Source organism: Parus major, chromosome 5 (assembly GCF_001522545.3).
Source record: "Parus major isolate Abel chromosome 5, Parus_major1.1, whole genome shotgun sequence".
In the NCBI taxonomy this organism is placed as follows: Eukaryota; Metazoa; Chordata; class Aves; order Passeriformes; family Paridae; genus Parus; species Parus major.
In genome coordinates, this window is record NC_031774.1 from 19,024,231 (window position 1) to 19,050,703 (window position 26,473).

The following is a 26,473-nucleotide window of genomic DNA, read 5'->3' on the forward strand; positions in this document are numbered from 1 at the left end:
GAATAGTTTAAAGAAGTCTTTGCCTTGAGGCTGTGAATTGGGTGATTGCTGAAGCCTTTTCCTTATGTAGAATCTACTGGTTAGCTCCTTAGCAAAGGTGAGAGTCTTCTGGTCAGCCTGGTTTCAGCTGTTCACCTCATGAAACTTTTCTGTGACTGACACAGTGAGGTGATCATTTAAGAAAGACTCTGGAATAAGGTTGGTGGGAAGCAGCAGAAAACAAAGTGGAATAAAAATGAAAGCTACCAAAGCCTTGATGGCTTGAGATAAATTTTTGAACACCTTTCTTGTACCATCCATCCTAGCCACATGTTCGGTTTCAGGGATAGTAGATATTCCCTACATACCAGCCTCTACATTTGCTTTTATTTAGGGCCATGCTACAGCACTGGGTATTTCTTGAAAATGATTGAAAACGGGGAACAGATAGTTCTGGCTGCCAGTCTCTCCTCTCTGTTGTCTGAGAGAGTGGCTGTTTTTCTGACAGAACCTAGGCTTTCATTAAGACCTAGCTGGTTTTTCCTCTCCATGAGGAGATGATTCTGTAGACCTCAATAACAACTGTACAAGGGAATATATGAAGTGAAATTTCCCAAATTCTGTAGGAAGTAGAAGCTGCACAGCAGAGTAAGAATTGAGATATATGATTTTGGTACCACAGGGTGTGAGTGCTGAATCTCAGGCTGGTGATCTGGTGGCTGTAGAGCATGGCTTTCACAGAGAAAGCTGTCATGCAGCTGGTTAAGGGTATGACTGTGCCCCCAAATTGCATATTAATTTTCTAGTTTTCTCGAGAGTTTTAGAGAAAATTAATCTAAGATTTGCTGTCAGCCCTCCACTAACATGTTTTTAAATAATTTAAATTCTTGGTGGCTCATTTTTTCAATCTGTTATTTGGAATAATATTTATTCTTCCTTTTGGGAATGTTTTTGAGTTTATTTTGTTAGTGTTTGTAAGGGAGTTGGAGATCCTAGACACCAAACTCCAAAGAAAAACAAAAAGTTATTAACTTCGTCTTGATTGTGTATGTGTATATATATATACATATATATATATATAGATATAATTTTACAGTAGCCTTACAAATCACAGCAGTATTTCAAGTCATAATTTTAATAACTTCACCATAATGAGGAATAGAAGGCACTGCTTACCTCTCAAAGCCCTGTAATATGCATAAACAACTCTGAGAGTTTAGTGAGTTATATTCTGCTTGGTCAATCCACAGAAAGATTAATAATGGTTGGATTTTTGTGAAACATTTGAAAACTTAAACTTTAGGTCATGTGGGTGTGCAGGTATTTTGATATCTTCAGAACATTAGTCTTCCTTGGAAGCAGGCAATGCAACAAAATTAGAGTTTTATGTTAGAAGTCATGCTTTATTTTCCTCCTGGTATCCAAACAATTATTTTTAAAATCTTATTTAACTTCAGTATCAGGTTGGCAGCCTTTCCCTTAGTATTGCTGAAGTTTTGCTGAAGAGTTAAGCTTTCATTTGAAGATCCAGTGTTGTGGAAAATCAAGAGGAAACAGAGAAACACATGCAAATCAAGCACTTACTGAATAATGCGTTCTTGCATCTCAATCAGGCTTATGTGTGCAAACTGATTCTATCAGTATAGACCTATGTGTATAAAAAATAAGTGATATGGGCAAGTGTGTAGCATCATGCAGGTGTTAACATGTGCTTACACAGATTTTATGAGTTAGGGGCAAGGTTAATTTCAGCAGGATTCACCGAGGGCTGGTCAGGACTGCTACTGCCCATAGAGTCTGGTTAAGTGATGGAGGCAGGCTGCAAAGCTGTTGCTGTGTGACTGCAGAGTGGAGCTTCCTTCAGCTCCCAGCATTTGTTCCTTTCTCACATTCCTGCATGGCTGTCCAGCTCCAGCATGCTCTCCCTGTCCTGTGTGCTGCCTCAGCACACATACACACACAAACACACCTGTTATTGTGATTTAATGTGTGGTCCAAAATCTGAGTTTGTGGCTTCGATGGCACAGTGTGCAGTGCACCTGGAGATGATGGATTCAGTCCAAAATTTGAATGTACAGTTGTGGCCTGGCTGTTAAATACAATGTGCTTATGAGGGGTGCCACTCTTTCTGCAAAGAAGGCAGGGGTTGAAAGGCTGAACAAGTTAAGGGAATGAACAGCGCTAAGAGAAGTTGGCACTCCAATGGTCATAAATTTCAAGCATAAATTATAACAATTTCTCCCTTTGTATATAAAATTTCTATGTTCATGTGAATTTTGGGGGAAATGTTGAGTAAAGTTCCACTGACGAGATCAGAACTTTGCAAGGAGAGAAGAAAATTTATACTTTCTAGTGCCCATCTATGTGAGCTATGGACTTTTCTGTTGTTTTTCTTTCTGCCTGCAGGTATATATAGCTCTTTTCTTTCTATTGCAGAAGCAGCCTACAAAAACAGACACACTTGTCGACTCTCAAGGTGTGGATGATCATGGGAGAACAACTGTTAAAGAACAGCATCCTTGATCAATTTATTAATAGCCATGAGCAGTCATATGAAGAGTTTCTAAATACATTCACATATCTTTTTAAAGGTATGTAATTTCCCAAATCTCTCATTAGATATCATAGACAAAAGAAGAGGTAAAAAGAGAAGCAGTGGTATTTTGTGTCTTTGTGCTACTCACCTGTTTTGTGACTTTAGGCAAATCCTTGTGATGCTTTTGTTTTTCCACTCAGCAGTGGGAACCTTAAGGACAGCTTTCTACAGATTGGTTCCCAGGCTGCTATGTCTCTACAGGTGGTTAGCCATTTGTGCTTGCTTCAGGGAGGTGGGGGGAACATGCACTGTTTGGAAAGATAGATGTTTCCTAAGTACATCTTGCGTTGTTTTGCTTGAGAAGTCTCCATAAAAGAAGAGCCCAAGGAAAGTACTTAATAGTGTGAGATGGCCTGAGATTAGGAGTGTGCAATTTGGGTACTTTTACAGGTTTATTAATGCTAGCCCACTGTGCTGTGCCTGTGTGTGTGCCTTCTACAAAGTGATTGCCTTCTATGATGAAACAACTGCCTGGAGGGATGTGGATATTGTCTAAATTGATTTCAGCAAGGCTTTCAACACTGTCCTTTGCAACATCCTTGTTGGCAAACTTAGGAAGTATGAACTGGATTAATGAACAGTGAGGTGGGTTGAGAAGTGTCTGACTGGCAGATCTCAGAGTGTGGTGATCAATGGCACAGGGTCTGGTTGGAGCCCTGTCACCAGTGGTGTCTCCCAGGGTTCAATACTGGGCCCAGTCTTGTTCACCTAATTCATCAATGACTTGGAGGAAGGGGCAGAGGCCTCCTCAGCAGGTTCCCTGCTGACTCAAAGCCAGGAGCAGCAGCCCATACCCCAGAGGGTTGTGCAACCCTTCAGAAGGGCCTCGACAGGTTGGAGAGATGGGCAGAGAGGGACTTTCTGAAATTCAAGAAAGGCAAGTGCAGGGTCCTGCTCCTGGGGAGGAAAAAACCCTGGACCACCACAGGCTGGGGCTGAGCTCTTGGAAAGCAGCTCTGTGGAGAAGGACCTGAAGGTCCTGGTGGAAAACAAGCTGTCCATGAGCCAGCAGTGGCCAAGAAGGCCAATGGGATCCTGGGGTGCATTAGAAGAACATTTCCAGCAGCTCACAGGAGGTGATCCTGCCCTTCTACTCAGCCCTGGTGAGGCACATCTGGAGTGCTGTGTCCTGTTCAGGGCTCCTCAGGACAGCAGAGACATGGAGCTCCTGGAGCAGGTGCAGCAGAGGGCTACAGAGATTATTAAGGAACTGGAGCATTTCACTTACGAGGAAAGGCTGAGGCAGTCTGGCCTGTTCAGCCTCAAGAAGAGACAAATCAGAGTGGACCTTATCAGTGTCTGTAAGTGTGTGACAGGAGGGTATCAGAGGATGGAGCCTTTCTCGTGGTGTCAAGCAATAGGACAAGAGGCAATGGGCAGAAACAGATGAACAGAAGTTCCACCTGAATACGAGGAAGCATCACTTTACTGTGTGGGTGAATGAGCACTGGAACAGCCTGCCCAGAGAGGATGTGGAGTCTCCCTCACTGGAGATATCCAGGATCTATCTGGACACATTCCTGTGCAAGGTGCTCTAGGATGACCCTTCTTGAGCAGGGGGGTTGGACTGGATGACCCACTGTGGTCATTTCCAACCTGACCCATCCTGTGGCAAGCTAATAGGTAACTTGGATGAAGGTACAGCAGGACATCAGATAGATGATTAGGCTGAAAAGATCTCATGCTCTGAAGATGAAATATAAAAGTGGAGCTTAACCTTGATCTGAACATGGCTGAATTACAGAATTCCAGTTCTGTAGCTGAGGTTCACATTTTTTAACCATGTTCAGACATGTGCTGTAAAAATAAGTGCAACCTACATATTACTCTCATTTCTCTTTACCACTGCTTTGCACTAAAAGTGATGTCCTCATATTATTGCAGAAGCACTGTATTTTTCAATTACAGCGTGTGGCATGCCCCATTGATTGGTACTCAGAAGTCTGTCCTGTCCTTATCCTTCAGGCAGAACTAAGTGTCAGTCACAAGCATTGAGCAGAAAACCAGTGGGGGAGTTGAAGCTGCCACAGAAATAATCTTGTGGCTACTTTCTGTCTCTCCTCCCTATAAAATATAGAAGAGAAAGGAGACACTGGAGGATGAGATAAGAGGATTGAAAATCCAGTTCTGGTCTTCTTATGTATGATTGATACACTGGGGATAGCTGCTATCATAGAAGCATGCTGCATATCATGATGCTACTTGCAAAAAGCCTCAGCGTGTATTTCAGTCACTTTCACTGTCACTGTAAGCATTTGCCACTAAAATCATATAAAAGATAGAGCTTTACCTGAATCAAATGCATAGAAATGTAGGTTCTTATGATTGTATGAACTAAACAGCTCAACTTGTTTTCCTCTCACTTTCATTTTTCTTTAAAAGTACCCAGCATGCTGGTTGGCATTATAAACTAATGCCCTGCAAAAATTCTACTTAAAGCATAAAAAATACATTGTCGCCTGAAAGATTTTTGTCTGTCATAACATAGGAAACAGAAAACACACAAAACTAATTGGATCCTATTGATTTCAGAAAGTAACATATTTACAGAAGGTGATTTTCGCTTGTGCGTGAATTTGTACTAGGTGTGCAGTTGGCATTGCAAGGATATTTTCAGCTGAAGTTTCTGTTATTCTTGTAAGCATCTCATAAGAATCTGACATGCTAGTGATTTAAAAATTTTTCTTCATATGTTAAATTTACACACAGTGAAGCTGTAAAGAATATGCCTGGACTAGAAAAACCCAAGCATCCTTGGCTGTTCTGGCCCAGCTAAAAAGAACATTTTGAGGCTATAAATAGCCTGGAGTGATCCCCTGTGAGCACATTGGGACCTTCTGCTGAGAGTATAGTTTCATTCTTATAAATGTGGGAAATAGAATGCATTAATTTTTACATTCCTGACTTCAATTTGGCTTTTTAAGAATTGCTAATATCCTAATTAGAAAATCACATTTTTAGAATGTTTTCTTTTTATTGTATCTGAATGTGTGATATTACCTTTGACTGCTTCTATTCTTCCTTGTGCTATTTGGAAAGATACTCTTTTAGGTCCCATAGAACATGATCTGGAGTCAAAATAAGTCCTTCTAAATTCTGTGTAATTGGTTTCATGATGTGTGTTTGGTTTAACAAGCACAGAGATATGTTATAACTTAGCTGGACCATAAAATTACATCTTTCATATGGGATTTTAATCTTCCAGATTTTAGTATTCCTAAAAATCCCAGTGGTGCTGTTTCTTAAAATGTGCTTGGTGCAGTGAAAAAATGAGTGTTCACAGACTAACTGACAAGTAAATCCTATAGAAGGACTATTACTTCAGATCTGATGGAAAACGGATAAACATACATAAATAAATATATTTCTAAAACTCAGAATTCAGAATTTAAAACATACTGCTCCAACAGAACATGACCTATATAGCTTAAATAAATAATATTTTAAAATTATAAGAGCACTTCCTCCATAAGCAGGAAATTTTTAAAACCTTTTTCATTGATTCTGTAATGGATGGGCATTTGAAGGCTAGGTTAAGATTCTAGTTAAGTCTCTCTATTTTTCCTATCTAGAGCATCCAAAGTATGTTTTTTGTCGTAGGGATAATATTAACAAGATGGATATATAGGTGAAAGGGCTGGTGAGCCCACAGGGATGTAATTTAGCAATTAGAGCATGTGTCTAGAAAGATGAAATATTTCCTACTTGCTGTAAAGCTTTGCAGTTGAAGGAGCCTCAGAAGAGCTGAATTTCCAAAATAGTGCATCATACAAATTTCTGTAGATGTGGTCAGAGTGGTATGTTCAGAACTACACACTTCCTAGAAAAACTTTGGACAAAATCTCATGGAAATCCATCCAACCCTGCTTTTGAAAAAAATTGTCACAGAGGACAAAAGCCTCTTTCAAATCTGAGGAAGAGTGTTTGAAATCTGGTGCAGAGCTATGACACTCAAAATCAGAAGGCAGCATCTGCTCATTTTTTTTAAACTCAGAGGAAGAGTGGGAAATTCACTGGAGCATAAAATATCTCATTTGACCTTACACAAAAATACAGAAAAAATGGTCCAAGCTTCAAAATTTTCATCTAGATTTTAAATTATTCCTCTCACACTTCTAAAAATACATGATTAGGGATCTTTCAGCTGGATAGGAAAATACTGCCATGAATAAAATTACCCAAATCCAAGTTAAGATTTACATTTTTTTCATGATTCTGGGCATTTGACCACTAGGATTAAATGAATTCCATTCCTGCTGTTAATTTTGCTCTATTTCATACACCTCCCACTGCCTGGCAGTGTGTTGATGTCCAGGGACCTTGATTAGACCCATCTAAGCAAGCCACAGCTTGGATTGAAACTTTGCAGCCTCGCTGCTGTTGTTTTGATGCTTCTGTGCTGCACAAGCTGTCAAGTGGAGGAAGTTTGGAAGTGACTGATCACTTCTGTGCTTACAGGTGGCATAAAAGAGCCATGTTCTGTGTTGTGCTCAGATTAACTTAATTCCCCAGTGAAAGGTGGGCAAGATATTCAGTTTACAGTCCATTAGACTGTAGCTGTCTGCTTCCTTTTTTACATTAACCACATTTAGGAAAAACAACAACTTAAAACTTCCTATATAAGTGTCAGTGGAGGCACTTTACAAATGTCAGTCTTCACAGCAGAAAGCATAGCAGATAACTATATAAGAAGTGACAGTAAATGCACTTTTATTTTAAAAATGGACCAGTAGGACAATGGTAACCCCAAGAGAAATTTCAGCCTATGAGTAGGTTTGCCAATAAAAGCAACTAGAAACTTCAGTAAAACTAATTAAATTAATCTGTCATCCCCAGGGAACTTTAGCAGGGCATGAAATAGAGGAACAGCGTCAATTCAGAGCTTTTTATTGATGTGTTGTGCTGGATCATTTGATAGAATTGGTCGGGAGACAAAATTTGCAATTGATCATAAATTCAGTAGCTATCTCTATGTAGCTTTTATTCAATATAGTATAAAATCAAATACCATACAGAGTCCCTAAATGTAGAAAAAATCCCAGACATAGACATGCAAACTTAATAGATTATTTTTGAATAAAATAATGATAACTGATTTGTTTTATGGATATTGTTATATTCCTGGTATTTGCTCCACAAGATACTTCATCTCAATTGTATAGACAGAAAAAATTAGGCCTAAAGAAGGGAAATGACTCCTGTGCATTTGCACAGTAGCTCAGTGGCAGCACCAGATAAGTACAGGGACACTCAGCCTCCTGGAAACTTGAACAGCCCTTGAGCAGTAGTGCTTCCCTAGTAACAATTCTTTGTTATTTTCTGTGATACCCTTATAACTAAACAGTTTTTGAAGAGTATTTCGGATGAAAAAAAAGGTATTTTCATTCTCTTGCATAACCAAGATTTTCTAGAACACAGAAAAGGAAATATTTGGTAATTTTGCTGTTGATACTTTGGTAGACATTCTATCCTATAGTGGCATATTGACAGTGATTGAATTCTAGCAATATAAAAAGCAGTAATACAGGGTGAACTCTGCTGTACCTCATCACCTTGTCTAGAATGGCATCAAAGTGCACTAAGAGCAGCTGTAGGCTTAGTTTCATGTATCACAGTGTGCTGAGGAAGCCCTCTTTCCACATGTGGGAATGGCACAAAGCAAATAATGTCAGAAACCAGAGCTGTGTCTAAGTGACTTAACAGGACAATCAGAAGTTGAGTGACCTCACTTCCAATTTAGTGCTGAGCTCTTTGTAGAATTGGGTACTTTTCAGTGTTCAGTATAAAATTAAATAGAAACCCCTAATTTCAAGAAAGTAGGTATTTGCCTTAAAATAAAGTCAGGAATTTTTTAGGAATGCCTTAATGTTGTGAATTATGATGTCCAAATTTCAGCATTTTCAAAACTCTTGGGCTTTCTGACATTTTATTTTGTTCCCACCTGCTGTCATCTTTTTTATATTACTTGTTAAGAAAGGAATACTTTGTATGAAGATGTCAGATGCTTTTAATTATATACAATTTGCTTGTTGCTTACAGCACTTACCTACTCGCCTATTAGTGCTGAATTCTTCTAGGATGTAAGTGCACAGAAAGTCTTCAAGATTGATTCTGCCCTGATTTATTAGTACCTCATATGTTCTTTTAAAGTGCTCCCACCATATGTATTTAATATAGTTTCTTTGTGCTGAAGAGAACTTTAAGCAAATTTGTGGTTTCTTGGACTGTAAAAAAAACAAAAAAACAAAAAACTAAGTATTTAAGAAATAAACTCAAATAGAATCTGTTTTTCCTAGTTAAGGCTCAAAGTACGGCTTAGTATAACCCAAACTCAGAAAGAAGTCTGGAGTTCTTGTAAATCTTTTGAAAGAAACAGGATTTTGCTTGTACAAGCTACTGAAATGATGAAGTGCACGTTTGCCTTGTTACTTAACTGACAGCATTAGTATTCAAATGGAGAAGGTATCCAGCAACAGCACTGCTGAGCTGTGAAAGAATCATATGAATTTTTAAATGATCAGATGGGGTGAATGAGGAATAAACAGGAAATACTGCCCATTTTCTAACACTGAGACTATCAAAAGCACAACAGAGACATAGATATTGATACAGATAAGCACTACATAAAACCAGAACACATAGGTTCCATTAAGTACACAGGGAGAGATACTGATACAATAAAAAAACAGCTAAAGTTTTGAAAATTAGAAGCTCAGTTAGTTTTAGAGAAGTATTGTTGTACATTAAACTAGAACAGGTCTGTGAGAGCGGCTGAAATATTCTTGAGAGTAGCAGTCATTCACCTTTCCCCTGAAGGAGCACATAAAAAAGTCCTTTCCTGACTTATTTTTAAACATACTACATTAAGTATCCAAAAATGGCAGTCAAAAGTAACTATTGGGACTTATGAGTTTACCATTTTAGGTTAGAATTAGTCCCACCAAAATTACTTGTCCCAGTCTGTGGAATATGTATTTATCCTAGCTGAGGAGATAATACAGTGGAATTTCCTTAAGAAATGCATAAATTTAAATGAAAAAATCAAGTCCACATTACTGATCACAGTAAAACTTGACCTTTTTTGAAGGGGGGGAAAAAAAGCTAAATAATACTTTGTGCTAATTATTTGTCATTTAATCAGGATATGATCAAAGACGTTAGGGGAAAAGGCTACACCAGCTGAACTTTTGTGTTACCAATATTAATTTGCCCACTGAAGTAAATGTTTTGGGCAAGTTATTTGCTGTAAAGGAGTTCTGCTTGCTCAGTACTACTGTGAGATCGCTGCCGTCAAAATCAGTGTGCATTGTGTAAGATAGAGTAAGATTGGAATGGATCTTACAGGAATTCAGATAGTTATGGGACAGACAATTTAGATGCTGAGTGTGGGCAGATTAGGTACAATGTGTTTAAAACATCCTCTGCCTTTTTGGGTGGCATCTGGAGGCTGACCTTAAACTCTTAAAACAGGACTATATGATGAAGTTTTGGTGCCTAAATTACACCTGAATTGCTCTTAATTTTGGACAGGCATATAGGACTCTAATACTGAAATCCTCCAGGCACATACTATATGGGATAATTTGACTTACTGTGTTGAATGGTCAGACAAACTGCATTGATTTACAGCAATTTATACATAAAAATACATGGAAACAGAAAGGTATCTGGTTAACATAAATCGGAATGACTTTTTTAGGCTAAGTAACTTTAAAATACTGTGTCCTATTCCTAGCAGGACAACATACAAGCACAGGGAGGCTGCAAATTTTGGTAGGGTTACTGCAGAAAATGTGGGACCTGCTTTCTTTGAGTTAACAGAAATTAATAGAAGGCTTTAAAAATTACCTTCTCAGCAAACTGGATTTTCAGCTTTGAAATTTCTTGTTTTCCTCTTACAGCTTGTAATTTAGTGTAAATGAATGCAGCGCTGTACAATGGTTTACATAGTTGCAAATAGGTATTTGATATTTGATGATATTGATATTGTATATTTGATAATATTGATAATAGATATTTGAGGGTAATACAGGTAGTTCTAGATTATGTTATCACCTTGTGAACATGTCAAAGTGGTATTTTACGGGAATATTTCAGTGACAGCCTTCTTTCTTGTTTTAAAGCATTTGCTGATGGTGTTTGAAGGATAGAGAAATTGAATGAACATGACATTTGTACTTAAGACTTCTGTTCAAGACAGTTATTATTGTACTGTGAGTAAAATAGTTTTTGTTTTTTGGTCAGGAGTCCTGCAGAAAGTCACTCTAATATTTGAATTCCAGGTTTTCCATCAAAGCATAACTTGGAAGAGATTTAAGGGGTTCATAGGCCTTCTGCTGGCCCTCAGTCCATGATCTGAGGACAAAAAAATAAATTGGAACTTAAAATAGTAGCTTTTCTGTATTTTTTTTTTCTTGTTGTTGATGTTTTATAGCTAAAGGGGCTTGTTTCTAAATCTCAACCTGTTTTTGTTTTTGAAATTAATTAATCCAATTGAAAAAAGGTGGGAAGTACCTTCTAGTTTGATTTTTTTTGTCCAGTGTATTATCCCAAGTCAGGTATTCTGTGGTATGTAGTTGATTGCTCTGTCTGGTTTGGCTTTGAAATGCTTCAGACCATGAGAATTTTATCATTCTTCTGGGGCTACTATGTCGTCTGAGAGATTTCACTGACAGTAAGTTTGTCCTGATAATACAGGTGATAATCTTCTCTGGTTTTGTGGTGACTCCATTATTCTTTGGCATATGTGGGTGATCACTAGACATTCTCAAAAAATTCCCGTCCAAATTGGAAGACAAAGAGAATTTTAGGCAATATACAGGATAGATAGCAGGAGAGAAAAAAATTTATCAAGTTGGATATACTTTTTGATTGAAACATGTTTCTGAAGTCTGCACCATCCTCTTAGTGACATACAATTATGATGGATACTGCTCTTGAGAGACTCAGATGTACTTTTCTAGAGACCTGAGTTGACTTGTTATTTCATTTTTAAGATACTGACAGTGAAATGACTAAAAACTGAGACAAAATCTGTCTGCAGAATAAATATGTGAATCTTTATATCATTTCAACTTTCTTTCTCTGCTACATTTTGTTGTGTTTGTATCCCTTATTTTTGATTTTTCTCACATATTGTGAAGGCCAGTGTTCTTGGCAGGTTGAGAGCTGTGACTGTGAATAATGAGTCAATTATCACTTAGTCAGGGGAAAGGCAGAGTGATCCTCTTGCTGGCTTGAATGCAATCCTTCCTTCTTCCCGATCTCTTTAAAAAGTAAGGACAGAAATGGTTGAAATTCAGAACACTGTCAAAGAAATACACCTGTGATGCTTCAGATTGTAGTTTCTTTAACTTCAAAACAACTTATGTGTGGTATTTTTAATAGTATTTTCTAAGTTGGTTACAGTTACTGCTTCAAAGGAGCCAGTTATGTGATGCATGCATTGGGAGATTTTGGGTGTCAGTGGTTGCTTTGGGCAGCTGAAGTTGGCTCTTACTGGTCCTGAGGGGCTGTGCTCAAGGTTGGCAACACAGTATTTAAATTACCTGCCCCCCTTTAATTTATATGGCATGGTCTCATGCACACAGTTGCATAGTTGATATTCTGTCTATAGAATTGCATTTAACAACTGCTTTGTGTTGTTAGATATTTTTCTTCTGAATTTTTCTTCACAAGCAGTTATGAATCTAGTATCACATTGCTGTGCTGAACATTTCATCAAATGTAATATTTAATATTCTCTAACCCAATAACTTTGCAGTGGTCTTAACCAGTAAAAGGTTTCTGTCAAAAGTTTATGACTGATCTCTTAGGGAAAGGGATAGTGCTTCTAAGCTGTAGTCTGGGGTTGGTAAATGGCACATAAATACTCTGAATGCACTTGATTTCTTACTAGCTCATTGAATCTATCTAGCTTTTTAGCTGTGACAATAGCTCAGATGTCCAGAAAATATATAACCTAATAAAGCAAGTTTGTCAGGTCGTATGTGTGCCTAATGATAACTGCCCAGCTATGTGCCATAGGTCTTTTGATGCTAAAAGTGGTATTATTTTCTTTGGAGAATTCAGAACCTGTATTTTTGAGAAGGATGGTCTGATTTATAGCCTGGAAGAATGGCCACAGTGGTGTACAAGAGAAGCATGGGCCAGTGCAGGAATATCATGTTTACTCAGAGTCTGTTGGCTCTGTGAATTATGCTTCTGATCATTCTGATCATTCCAGTGAATGTTGTCTCTCTGTTGGTCTGATGAGAAAAGTGCATGGCTTCCAGAATCTTTTTATCACTCCTCATACAGAAATGCTCCTGATGTGCACAACGGAGGACACTGGGTCGGTCCTCAGGCCCTGTTTGTACTTTACTGGTCTGCAGATGTTCAGCTACATTATTTACCAATACACATTTTCCCCCAAAATACATTATTACTCTTTTGTGGCTTGTCAGTCTTTAAGATAAAACTTGAAAGTAAAAAAATATTGAAATTTTTTTAAGAAGTAGCCATCTAGTTCTTCCTGTAAAGTAGGCTGACAGTAAAATTATCTCCAAATAGTGGGTGACCCTTTTACCCATCAAGAATTTAAAAAAGATTCATGTCTAACACTGTTTCATTTCCATGGCTTAAAAAAGAGTATGTTGGAAAAAGCAATGGCTCATATGTACTGCTGTATCAAATACTCTTTCAGGAAAGTGCTTGCTAAAGAAGCAGGGAGAAGCAAGATGTTACAGAGACCTGGGATTTGGGAATTATTCAGAGGATCCATCTGTTATCTGAGCATTAAAACTTGTTTGCTAGGTTGCTCTGGTGTAGTGCAGTTTGCTTTCTGTGAACCCTGACTCTTGTAAGCATGGACTGGGCAAGGTTATGCCCAGCCTGCCAGCCCTTTCTGCATGTCACAGTAACTGTAGCACAGAGCTGTCCCAGGGGATTAATAATTCTTTGCTGTATGGCTCAACAGAGTAACCCCAAAGGCATCATTAAAACTCTCCACAAGAATTACTTCAATGCTTATAATACATAATTATGCTTTAGAAATGCAATGCAGTGTTTCTTATTGTCGCAAAGTAAATTTTTCAAACTAAACCCAAAAATCTTAATTAAATGAGCATTTATTTTTCATTAAGAACATGTGGTGTGAAGTTCATTTTAATCGATTGACATATAGCTGCTCCTTATTTGATAATGGGATTTTTAAAATAAAAAAGTGTTGCATTTTTATTTTGGTTGTGATTACTTTATTTTTTGCCAGGTTGAAGGAAAAAACCCAATTATTCAGCGTGGGTTTTCAAATCCATACTTCCATGCACATTGTAGTCAGCTTCTGGATCCAGTAAGGTGTAACCTTGCTGTCTTGCTTTTTGGAGTATAACAATTCTTGGCTGATTTTATTAAGTTTTCCGTATATTGCATAAGCTTTTGTGATAATGAGTTCTTCAGTATTGAGAAATAAGTGTGACTCTGTGCAATTGAAGTTCAAACTGCATATTCAGTTTTATGGTAAAGTCTGGTAAAGTTTTATGGTAAAGTTTCATTTTATAGATTAAATACATTTATATGTTGTACATGGAAGCTTGCATGAGAGGAAAAGTGAATGTGTAAAAAAGTTTTTTCTTTTTCTTGGATAGTGCATTATGTTATTTGATCTGGTGTGATTCTGCTTGCAGAGAAAGAGGGAAAGACAATTCAGGGAAGTAAAGTGGACTCCTTAAGAAAGAAATGTTCTACTTCTGAATTACCAAACAGAAATAAACAGAATGGTTCACCTGAAAGAAGCAAAGAAATGTGGGTGTCATTTCCACCACGGATGCCAAATGTGAATGAGGTAATGAGTTAACATTTGTCCATGTGGACAAGCACCACATTTAAACAGATGAAAATATGGAGAGATACACTGTCCAAATGTTAGAGGCTAGTGGTATTTATCCTATTTGAGGCAAATATTTAAAATACTACCTAAGTGTTAAATACTTAGAGAGGCACCTGCAGAGATCATGTTTGGCAGTGGCATTTGCCCTGCTGAAGAGCTGCCATAATCTGACTAACAAATAAGGCACCCTGCAATGATCTAAGTAATGCTTTCACTGAGACTGCAGTTTGTGGTAGAGGTTGGCAAAAAGGAAAAAAAAAATCCCCAAGAGTATGGATGCCAGCATGGACAGATTTATTTTGATTCTTGTAGATTTTAGGAAGTACAGAGTTCTGTGTTATTGAAATTATGTTACTGCCTGAAGTAAACAGTAGGCAGGCCAGGGGCATTTTTGATCTTCTGAAACATAAGGGATTAGGGATTTAATATGTAGGGACAAGAAAACAACAGACATCATCTGGAAGGGAATGAGATAGAAATCTGAGTCAACTTGTTAAGAACTTCTGCCTTCCTGCCTGAATAACAAATAATTAGGCTGTGATCTAGTCTGTACTCAAAATTTCCCTTCATTAAACTTTTATTAAAAAAGAAGGAGCAGGTCCTTTTGTGAAATACACAGAACAAGACACTAAAGTGCTTTCAAATGATGGGCTTGCCAGGCCTCAGATCACAAGCAGCCACTTTCCTCCTTACTAGGACTTAGAGACTAAGAGAGACTAGACTAGACTTATATCTTAGAGGTAGAATCAAGCAAGGCTTTAAAAAAAAAATCCTGTCAGTTGACTGTGTAATAGTAATGGCAATATTTTTGCCATTTTTTTAATAAGAAGTATTGTTTCCTCATTGGTATAATTTGTCTTTGTGTCTCTTACTTTACCCCCATTGAATTGCCTTTCTGCCACATAAAGCAATGTACAACTTCCATTATCCTCTATGTAATGGAACTTCCACAAACCTTTAGGTATGTTTTTGTTTCTAAAGAAGAAGCTTCAGACATGGCTGCACATTTTTGTCACATTAGCAGTTTAAGAAACATATACAGTAATAGTAGAATGCAGCAGAAAAATTACAGGGTAGTAGCAGGAAGAGGCCATAATGCATTAAGTTGACCACTGTAACCTTTTGGCCTGCACTGAGAAAGGAAAATGGGGAAAACACTGCTATTGAAAACAGTGCTACTGTTCTAAATGTTGCTTTTTAGGCATGCTGTGATTACTTGCACTGTTGTCCTGATTGATTCAGTCTGGTTCCATGTAGGTTTTCAGAGAATTACCTGTACCTGTTCTATTTTCAGGAACATTCCATTCACTTTTTAAAAATTTTTACATACAACATCTATAAAGCTGAGTAATGTGTTCTAGGGGACCCTTCTTGAACAGGGACTGGGTGACCTGCAGTGGTGCCTTCCAACCTTACCCATTCTGTGATTCTGTAAACTATGTATAAATCAGTATGAGCTTTGGTTGTGATTTTGATTCTGTTTCATGCATGTAAGTATTTCTGCCCATCTATCTACAGACAGTGATGAGTGAGAGCTCAACAGCTGATGTCTCTGATGGAAATAATCTCAATCTGTCTGAAAGAGTGAAGGTGAGGTGTTCTTTGATTTTCTTCAAAGTGGGGATTCTGAGCAGAGCAGGACTGATTTTTTTTCTGTATTAATTTACAAATTACCTGCAATTTGTTGATGTATTTCTTTCCCATCTGTGGGAAAGAAGAATGAGAACAATCCAAAAATTTTTCTACTGTTAGTGAATATGTACTTTTAAAGTGTAAAGATTATGTAAGTCTTGATGAGACTGTTTTAAAACCAGGTTGGAAAAAAATTACCTGAGCGCATCTTTAATGACTTCATGGAAACACAGAAGAAAATCCAGGGCATGTAGTCAATCCTCCATGGTAACACTATTTGCAGATAGGCTGGGAAAAACCTTTCATTCTCACCCTGTGGATCTATTCAGAGTGATACCTGAAATGAGAAATGTCTTGTCTTTTAGTACATTTTAAATAGATTGTTCAAGGGACATTAGCCTGAGAAAACAGTAGAGCAAAGCCCCAGGTGAAACACTAGAAATGTAATAATTCTTAGTTTTTTTATTTCCTAATCAATTCACCATTAGTGTCAAAACAGAAGGATCAAGCTCTACTTTGCCTACAGCATGTACTCTCTTTGTGCTGTATGGAATGAGCCTGCAAAATTGCATAGTAACTTATCATGCATCATTTTCTTATGAAAATATTTTACTTCTCCATCTTCCCACTAAGTTCCTGAAAAAGTTACTGTACAGCTTGAGCTTCCTTTCCATCACTTAAGTTGATATGTGACAATTTTGGCAGTAAATCTTCGACTACACCTAAAAGTATTTTCTTTGGGTTACACATTTCAAGGAAAATTCATATGCTTTCTTGGAAAAATGCAGGGAAAAATGGAGAAGATGAAGCAGACAATTTAATGCATTTTTGCTTTGCTCTAGATTGTACTATAAGGAATGCAATTGATATATTTTCATCTGTTTTCCAATCTGGGTTTTCATGGCAGGTGGAAAAGTACTTAAACTTGGAAGATGTAGACACAGATGAGGAGACATGCAATGGTAGGTTTCCCCCCTTCATATTCACCATCATTTTCTGTCTTTGAATTCAAGAGTGTGAACATTGATTAAAGAACTGCTTCTCCCCTAAAAGAGATGATATTTCTTAGTTCTTCTATTGCTAGAAAATTCCCCACATTGCCACAAATCCCCAAACTGAAGTACTAATTTCCCCACTTGACGAGGTAATGAAATAATAAATTAAGAGGAAAATGTATTGTACTTTGTCCTGGTGAACAGGTTTTTTTTTTTTCCCAAGCCTTTCTATACATGCAGAGTGCTTCTTGTTAGCAACATCTCTCCATATTTATGCATTTCTACTTTTTATTGAAATTACTTTGAAACAGAAGTTTTTTTTGGTAATGTGGGTGCTAAGAGACAGTGCTGTAAAGTGGAAATATTTAATGAAAATGCTGTCCCTGCCTATTAAAACAATTTCATCCTGGGCTTAAAATAGATTAGACTAATTCTGAATTCACAGTGAACTTCTTTAAAAATTCCAATTAGGAGCATTTTGAGTTGTGTTGAACTGTTCTGTACATCTGTAATAATTTTAACTCTCCCACCTCCAAAAAGTAAATGGAATACTAATGTCTATAGTAGTCTATCACAGGTTCCTGTATGGTCTTTATTAAAAACAGACCTGACAACCTTTTAGTATTTAAATTCATTTTCCTCACCTATACCTGTACTGTACAAGGAAACCAAGCCACACAGATTAAGGGGTTTGCCTGAGGTCACAGACAGAAGCTGCAGGGCTTTGATGCTTGGTATCTGAGTTACTGCCACTTGATTGGTCTCTCCACTCTAACAATAAAGTTTTGATTAGTCTTTCCTTTTTGTGTGTCCTAAATTCCAGTGAAGTCCAAGGGCTTAGAGACTTCCAGTATCTCACAAGAAAATAATAAACCAGTGTAAGTCAGGTTTATGGCAAATATTCTTTCTCCAGCCTTTCAGAAAGGAGGTAGTAACATAAAACAGCAGTCCCAGATCAGGTACAGATGTCAAAGATTTCTTTAGAGTGCAGTGTTCATATGTGCCCATTTTCCCCCCTGTAGGGCACTGTTCTATGCTTATGTCTTAAATTCTGATAATATCTATTTAAAAACCCCTGGAGTTTACTGGTGGAAGCACAAACCCACATTTCACTTGTATCATAATGAAAGGAGAAATGCCTATATCTACTTCATTAAAGTATTGTTAGATATCTCTAGTCCCAAACAGGCCACAAATTGGTTGATGAGAATTGAGCCAAATGCTAAAATACCAAGCAGAACAGTGAGGAAAAAGAGCTCTGCTTAAGCTTGGGGATTACTCAGTGCATTCAGTACTGTGACAGACCTTGCCTCTCTCCAGCTTTTGGGTCGTTTCTGTGTATTTGTGTGTGCCCAAGAGTAAATGTTAATCACATACATATGGAAAGCCCTGGTAAAACACACTTCATTTGAGGCAGACTGCCTCAGTCAAGAGTGAGACTGTATCAACAATGCACACCAACAACATTAGGCTTTTAGATTGTATTTTATAACATTGAAACACTGCCTAGACAGAAATTAATTCTTCCTTCTAAATGCTGCAAGGAAATTGAACAGCATCTAAATTTATACTTGGGGAAACCCACAGCCTGGGTCTTGCTCAGGGCTTCTGTGGTGAAGATAGTTGTTGAGTCAGGTTAAAAAATTTCCCCTTTACTCCTAAGTGCAGAAAATAGCACTTATGATTTGATAGCTGTCAAAATCCACTCTATAGCTTCATACTAAGTGAGGTAAAATCTTAGTCCTGTAGAAACCATAGCAACAAAATTCAATTTAAAATATAAAATTATGTCACTTCTATTGTCTGTAATATTAAAGTAATCTAGAATAATATCCCTAGTGAATACCTTAGTGAAAGATTAATTCTGAAGAATTCCAGTTAGTCTGTAAATGAGCTAAATTATGACACGAGTTAGAGACATTCTGTTGTTGACCTTTTTAAATGCTGCCACCTTATGTCAGAACAAATGATTGATTTAAGACTTCATATTGTCAAAACAAGCTTAAAAATATCATAGCTTATTTTATCCAGTAAAAATTATCACACCTTGCTAGTAATTGCAACAAGTCTTTATCTCTCCTTGTTATTGGCGGCAGTTCAATATCTCTGTGCTTCACTTAGCTTTACAGGGCAGATCAGTTAGCCGAGTTAGGAACTGTGCATTAATAAAATAAATATTCACACTTAAGGGCAACTGGCTCAAATATGACAGTATGAGAAGCATGATAGAAAGTAGGTGTTAAAACATCCCATCTAACCAGTGCTGTTTGGCAGATGTCCTGGAAGAGTCATTCTATTGAAGGGTTTTTTTGTGTTTTTTTTTCTCCAATTTATCTTGCTAAGTTCAGTGTCTTTTAAGGTGTGAATGAATGTGGCTGCTTCTTACGAGTAGGAAAAGCAGCCCACAGATTTGGCCAGTATGCAAATTCATTGTAGCTGTTTTTGTTTGATGGCACTGGGCTGAAAGCTTGAAACAGGGGCAATGCATTGTATTGTGGGACTTTGGCACGGTAAATTGGCAAAGTGAAATTGCTGCCCTAAACCATAGCTTTAATGCATCATGTAGGGACAGCATGGGCACAGTGTACTGTAATCTCTCTTTCTCCCTGAATTTAATCTCTAACTGTAAGGAGCTTAAGGCAACAATAGAGATGGATCAGGCTTTCTCCAGGAATAGGATGGATGCTGCCTAGTGCCTATGTTTTGTCAACAGGACTTTCCAGGACTGGTTACAAATTTCTTGCTCCAGGGCTTGAGGTATAGCTCAATAATAATAGGTAATATTTGAATAAAGCACCAAATATGTAAAAGAATGTCTGGAGATCTTGGGTGTGCTGTTGTTTAAGTACACGAGGAAATTAAAACAGGACTAATTAAATGTGTGGGTGAGGCTTCATAGGCAAGGATGTAATTGTCTCATCCTAATCCATTTTGGAGCACTGAAGTACTGCAAACTTGTAATTTCAAGGTCCCAGTTGTCTGTAACCCCACAGATTCTGAGGAGAACCTGATTGACTCAGTTACTTTGAAGCTGAGGCCAAGCATAACTATTGATTATTTAAGTAATTATTTAGGCAAATTATATAAAAATCTGTTATTTTTCATAATCTGTGCCTCTCCATTTACAGTTTGAGCCTATGCTTACATCCAGAAAAATCAGGTTGAGGAAGAGGATTCAGAGTTAAGTGAGGATTTTTTAAAGTATGGGGCTCCTCCCCAGCTGGTGAATCCCTTTCTTGTTTTTCTTCTCCAGTCTCTGCAATCCATTTAACACTGCCTTGAGATGATTTCACACTAGGCAGCTCTTTGGGACTAACAGCCTGAAGCATGAGAATTAGAGGAGACTGCAAAATTTAGCTTTTAAGCTTTTTTTGTTATCACTCTCTTCTCAACTCCCCATCAACAGCATTTTTGTGAAATGTAGTGTCTGAAAGTGGTAAAACCTGTGTCAGTGTATATCTAGCTGTCAGTGTATATATAGCTGAGCATCATTTGGCTGCAGTAAAGTTATAGACAAAACTTTGAACTTCCTCACTCTTCAAAGTTAAAAGCAGACTTGTGCCTCTAGATTTTTTTTTCCTATACTCATAATTGATGTCTATGGTACAAAATAAGCAAAAAAACCTCCATCTCAGCAGATTTAGTAATCATTTTCTGGGATGTGGTAGGGAGGGACTAAAGAGTATTGTTCACTTTCCAAACATGCTGTCATTAAAGTATGCTGGACTTGAGTAAAATTGTCAGCCATATTATCCAGGGAGTTGATTCTTCATGGTATAAGAGGTACATTTCAAAATGTCTTCTCAGTTTTTTGCTATCACTGCCTGTTCAGTTATCTCTATATATGGTGCCGTTGGCAGTATCCAAGGCTTTCCTGTTGCTAATTAATCACCTCCACAGAGAACATAATTAGCAGCTTAATTAGGATCATCATCCAGTAGTGCTGTAGCAGCAGCCTAAACAAGCTGTGAGGTACTGGCTAGAACTTACAATAGCCTGGAGTTCCTTTGGGTGCTCCCACTGAGAAGGACGACTGTCAAAACTCTCTAATTTTTCTCTCTGAAGGGGTTTCTTTATTAAACATAATCAGGGAAAGCAGCGTTTACCAATTAGACTTTCATATGCTGTCACACAGCCAGGATAGAGAGAGACAAAGCTCATTTCTGGCATGTCTACTGGCAAACAAGGGTTGATTACATTCTTACAGGCTGATTGAAGGGAATTTGAAACATTGTTTGCATTACTAACAAGCCTTAAAATGTGGAATTGACATTCTGAGTATGAGAAGCACTTCTTGGTAGGAGCAAAAATAAATTTCTTTCTGTTGTCCTAATTCTTAAGAGCTATCTTTTGGAGTCACTGCCAGGCTGTTGCATAACAGTGCTTCCTTCTCATCTCTCAGCAGGTTGGTCTGTTGAGAGGGAGAAGCTCTTAGTGCAGAAGTAATCAGTGTTTATATCAGTAGGTGATAAAAACCTCTTGATGTCCAGAATTGCCTTACTTCAGTAAGGGTGTGGATTTAGGTTGTAAGTTTGAAACAATAGTGGAAGATGCCATTGTCTTTAAATGAGCATTCACATCTTCCTTCTATCCTACAAATACTTTTCACCCAAATTATGAAAAAAGCAGCTGCTGCAGAGCATGTGTGGACATAGCCCAAGATACCTGTGGACTGGCTATCCTTTTCAGAAAGTTTTCTCATATAACTGATGCAGAATTGGAATAGATGCTATGCTGAAAACAAGGACTGAAAGCACTTAGATGGCTGGAATTAAACATAAACAACCAGGAGAATAGGGATGAAAATAAACCGATTTATATGTGAATCATGAAACAAGAGACAAAAATTCAGAAATTAAATACCCAAGGGAATTAATTCAACTCTTTTAAAAAGAAAATTCTACTTTGCAATTCGAAGCCCTGCTGGCTTTTAAATAGAACACTATTCCCAGAAGAAAACTAGATGAAGAATTTGATCATGGATTTTTTGCGAAGACCTAGCTAGGAAATCTTTATTTTCAAGTGCAGGCTCACGGGGGAATGAGAGGTCCATAACTCCACTACTGTGGTAAAATTGTGCAGGTAGAGATAAATAGACATTTCATCTGTTTCACCTTGGATCTATGTACTCTCTTGTTGCTTCCATTAAGTAAAATTTAAGCAATGCTTTGAAAATTTATTCTAAGATTACAAGATAAATGTAAATGTAGTATAAAACTGTAAAGAAACTTGTGTATCAGCTGAAAAAAATAGTAGGTAGATTTACATAATCCTTTGACTAAATGCAAGACATATGGTCCCCTTAAGTTCTTTCATAAAAACATTACTGAGACATGATGGACACATCTGTGCTGTTGCAGAGCTGAGATTGATTCATGTTAGAAGATATTTCTAAACCTAAGGCATATCCTGATCTGTCACAGAATGCAAACCCACTGGTCTCGGTATGAATGTTTTGCTGAAGTTTGTAAAAGAAAAGTGATTCAGAAAAGCTGTTCATTTGTGAACTGTGGAACAAATCCTGCCCATATGGAAAGGTTACATGTCACTCCATCCCAGGTATGGGGAAGTCCTCTCAAGTACCTCTTTTTGGAAAGCTCAGGGAGAAACAAACATCCATGAAATACCTTTAGACAAGAGAGTCATCTGGCACTGTAGTGGGCAATATTAATAGTTCTGCCAGGTATTTTTACTTAATGCTCTGTGAGAGTTATACTAAGATGCTTTGCAATGGTTCTTTATGCCCAATGTGCAGGTGGTGAAGCTCTAGCTAAAGAGAAAATGAATGAGCCTGCTCAGCTCATCAGTGCCAGACAAGGTGTTTATATATAACTTCTACTGCAGGCATCTCTGCTGAGGACCTTCCATCTTTGTTCTGAAAGAAAGGAATGTAATCCCAAGCACTCTCTGTGTATAAAAACATCTGCAGCCAGTTTTAAATTTAGCCTTAATCCTTAATCCTTAAGAAAGAAGAGCTACATGTTTGTTTTGAGACAAGTTTGATTTTTCCTTAATACAGTATTACTATCTAGATTTTGGCTCAGGACTGCATGGATCTGTCTTAATGATGACAAACAAATAAGTACATCACACCCTAACTAAAAAGCTACTTACTGTCCATGTCTGAGCACTATAGGATTTTAACAGGATTTTGCTAATTTATGCATTGAGTGGGAGTGTTGACTCTTTTTTATTCAGCAGGGTCATTAGTTCTCCCAGGAGAGGTGGAAGAGACAGTGACTTGCTGTACACCCTTCTTTGAAAAGCCTATTCAGCCGAAGTTCAGAGACTTGCCAGTTCCCCAGCCATCAGACAGCAAAGCCCAAGAGGTATGAGGGCAGATGTATTCATTCAAACTTTCGGGGTTTGGGGTATTTTTATTTTTCCTACTGGCTTCTACTGTTATCTCCACAAGAACAGAGGGATATAGATGTAATATGTGGAACTGCTGTGAGTTAACAAGTCAAATTATTAATTTTTAAATGAATAATGAATTCTTAAATATGTTAAGAATTGAAATAAACACTCTTTTATCTTTGCACACTGCAACTATATAACCTTACATTTTCAAAATGTGTACTTCAATACTTCAAGTGGTATGTGGGCTTTTTAATATTTAATTTGTGTAACTTACAGAATATTCAAGTAAGCCCTTGCACTTTTAAGCCTTTTAGCAACCCTTACCTACATTGAATGATAGACCATTTAATTTTCCAGTGATCTCATGATCTTAGGGCATACTCATTGGCTTAATATAGAAGCCATTTTCTGCAGCAGGGAGGTAATGAATGATCCCTTTAACATGATACTTAAAAGAAAAAAATAACGGTTTTAGAATATATTGTGGTCAGAATTAAGATCTGGTCCCTTGGAAATGAGTGGTTGCAAGATGCTGTTAAGAAAGTGCATTGTTAGGATATGGTGTGGAGAGGTTTGCTTTATGGCCTCTGAGCCTTTTAATCAGACACAGTCAGTGCAAGCTTTAATTTAGAATTACTGTCTTCCTTCAGAAATTCAGTCCTTCTCAAACTGCAACAGAAGGTGTGGATTGCTCACAGGCTTATTTTAAGTCATTAAGCTTCCTATCCAAATAGTCAGCGTGAACATTAACTTTTGGGGGTGTTTCTATTGCAGAGAATTCTTCACTGCTCTTTTCCCCTGCCTGATCATTGCAATAGAAGCTGAAGTTTGCTTCCAGCTAAAGTGGCCAGTTTTGATAGTTTCATATGGTTATTGATGTTCCCATGAGGCTTAAATCAAGTTTATAAATGATGCGTGACCAATGAAGGTTTGGTGTTATGGCACTGCATATGGTGCCTCCTTTCCTGGGCTCAATTGTGTTTAGTTCCTTGCAATAAACTCTTTACTATAAGGAACAAGTCTGCTTTGGGAAAAAGTAGATGTTCTAAAATGACCTTTCAAGCTTTAATACCTACCATTCTGTGAATAAAAATATTCACTCTTTTCCCTAAGGGTTGACATAATTCAAGGTTTTTGCCCTTAGATATATCCATTGGACACAAAATAACACCCAAAAAACTAGAATGAGGTTTTATAGCTTTCTCATTTCGTAACTTCTGTATAGAAGAAGGAGGGTTGTAGCAGCCTGCAGTGTTCATAAAGGACTGCATATGATTCTTTAAACTATAGTTCATGAAAAATAGATAAAGATCCGACTGCATGCAAAATTCATTTCCATTTGAGGGAAATTTGGGTTATGAAAGAAACTGAGTATTATTACATTGGCTATGAGTTGCTGCATTTTTCAAGAAGAAAGACAATTTTCACAACCATTTGGTAGGTGCCAGGCTACTTAAAATGAAGACAGTCTTTCCCCTAAATTATAAACATATTTTTGCCTTCATTTAGAAAGTATAACTGTGGCCTGATTTTTAGAACTGTCAAGACTGAACAGGTCCATTTTAAAGTCCCTCAGTGCTTCAAATTGTCATTGCCTTGAAAATTAAGTCTTGCATTGCTTATGGCAGGACTAGTTTAGAAAGAGAAAAAGATTTTCCCTGGAGACATCTCTGCTTTAAAATGAGACTGTTCTCTGTCCATCAAAACAAATCTGTTAGGGAAGGGCAACATAATGGGGCTGCCTAATTGGTTTTTTTTAGAGAATGGAAGACCATTCTGTATGAAAAATAGCAGGATGACAAATGTCTATGCTATGGAAACACTTGTGAGGCACTTTAGGGTAAATTGTGTATCTCTCAACATATTGCTAGGGAAAGTTTAAAAAAAGAAGCTCTTCTAAGACCCAGTTTATAACCTGAATAATTGTTAAAGAACAACTTGTCTCCCTGAAAATGTTTTTCTGTCAAAAGGTGTTAGGAAGTGGTTTAGTGAATGACACAGCAAAGTATTTGTGTTGTCTACCGGTGTTGCTTCATCTTTCTTTTCTTCCTTTAGACATAACTATATTTCAGGATTTCAATATTGGCAGCGGAGCATACATGACCTCCCACAGGCCACTGCAAATTGAGCCAGCATTCATTCTATGTTTGAAGTACATTATCGCAGAACATTTCCCTCCCCTACCCAGAAATTTATTTTCTCCTTTATTTCTACTTAATATATTCTTTCATAAAAGATATGATAGGATTTTTATGTCTTAATGCCTGCTTCCTCGCGTCTTTATTCGTTCTTCTTTCACTCTCTGCATACACATGAGTGCAGTTGATGCATATTTTCCATCCACTTGCTATAAACATGCATTCAAAGTGGGATTCATCTCACCTAACTTCAGCTTTAAATGTAGTTTTATTCTTCCAGTCACCAAGAGGCAGAGATAAGCAACTCCAGTAAGTGATTAATCCTACTTGCTGTAGGAATTTGTTGTGAAATGTAATATATCTCCATCCACAAACTTGGACTGGGCTTGGCTAATTGACTATCTAGAAACCTAACTTTTGTATGCCTGGGATTGGGAAAGAAGAATTCTGCCCTTCTATTCTCCTTTGTAGTTTGAGCACTCAAAAAAGAATTTAGCATGTCTGTCATTTTATCTTAATCTGTGGCATGGCAGCATTTATGCCCTAAAATACAACTTCCATTGAGTTCCTTTGGCTAAAGTTTTACTGATAGGCCTCAGCTGAGGTTTGCTTCTGCTACAGGCTATGCATAAATGCAACAAGAAGACGGGGGAACTTAAAGACAGAATTGACTAAGTCAAAGAAGATGGAAGAGTTATATCTTCTCAAAGGCCAGTAAAGACACAGAGATTGAATGACTTGTCCAGAATGATGAAGCAGAAGTGGAAAACTGGCCAAGATTTATTGACTTCTAGTGCAGTGCCCCAAGCTCAAACAAACTTTTTTTATCCCAGGATATACTAGGCTTATATGAGATTAAAGCATATATGCCTTCCCCCCACACTTCTTTTTTACTTTTATTTTTTTA

General features: G+C 37.5%; 1 protein-coding gene across 5 annotated transcripts in view; it reads left to right on the forward strand.

Moving 5' to 3' along the window:
- Nucleotides 1-26,473, forward strand: part of IFTAP (intraflagellar transport associated protein) — a 39,771-nt gene that overhangs the window by 8,809 nt on the left and 4,489 nt on the right. For 3 of the 5 annotated variants that reach the window (XM_015631945.3, XM_015631944.3, XM_015631948.3), the window contains 5 exons: nt 2,416-2,570; nt 14,239-14,396; nt 15,960-16,031; nt 16,981-17,035; nt 23,267-23,397. In XM_015631945.3, the coding sequence (XP_015487431.1) occupies nt 2,462-2,570; nt 14,239-14,396; nt 15,960-16,031; nt 16,981-17,035; nt 23,267-23,397 (525 nt within the window). In that variant the 5' untranslated portion in view covers nt 2,416-2,461. Of the gene's footprint in view, nt 1; nt 98-2,415; nt 2,571-14,238; nt 14,397-15,959; nt 16,032-16,980; nt 17,036-23,266; nt 23,398-26,473 lie in introns of all 5 variants that reach the window. The other 2 variants (XM_015631947.2, XM_015631946.3) reach the window with 2 other exon arrangements.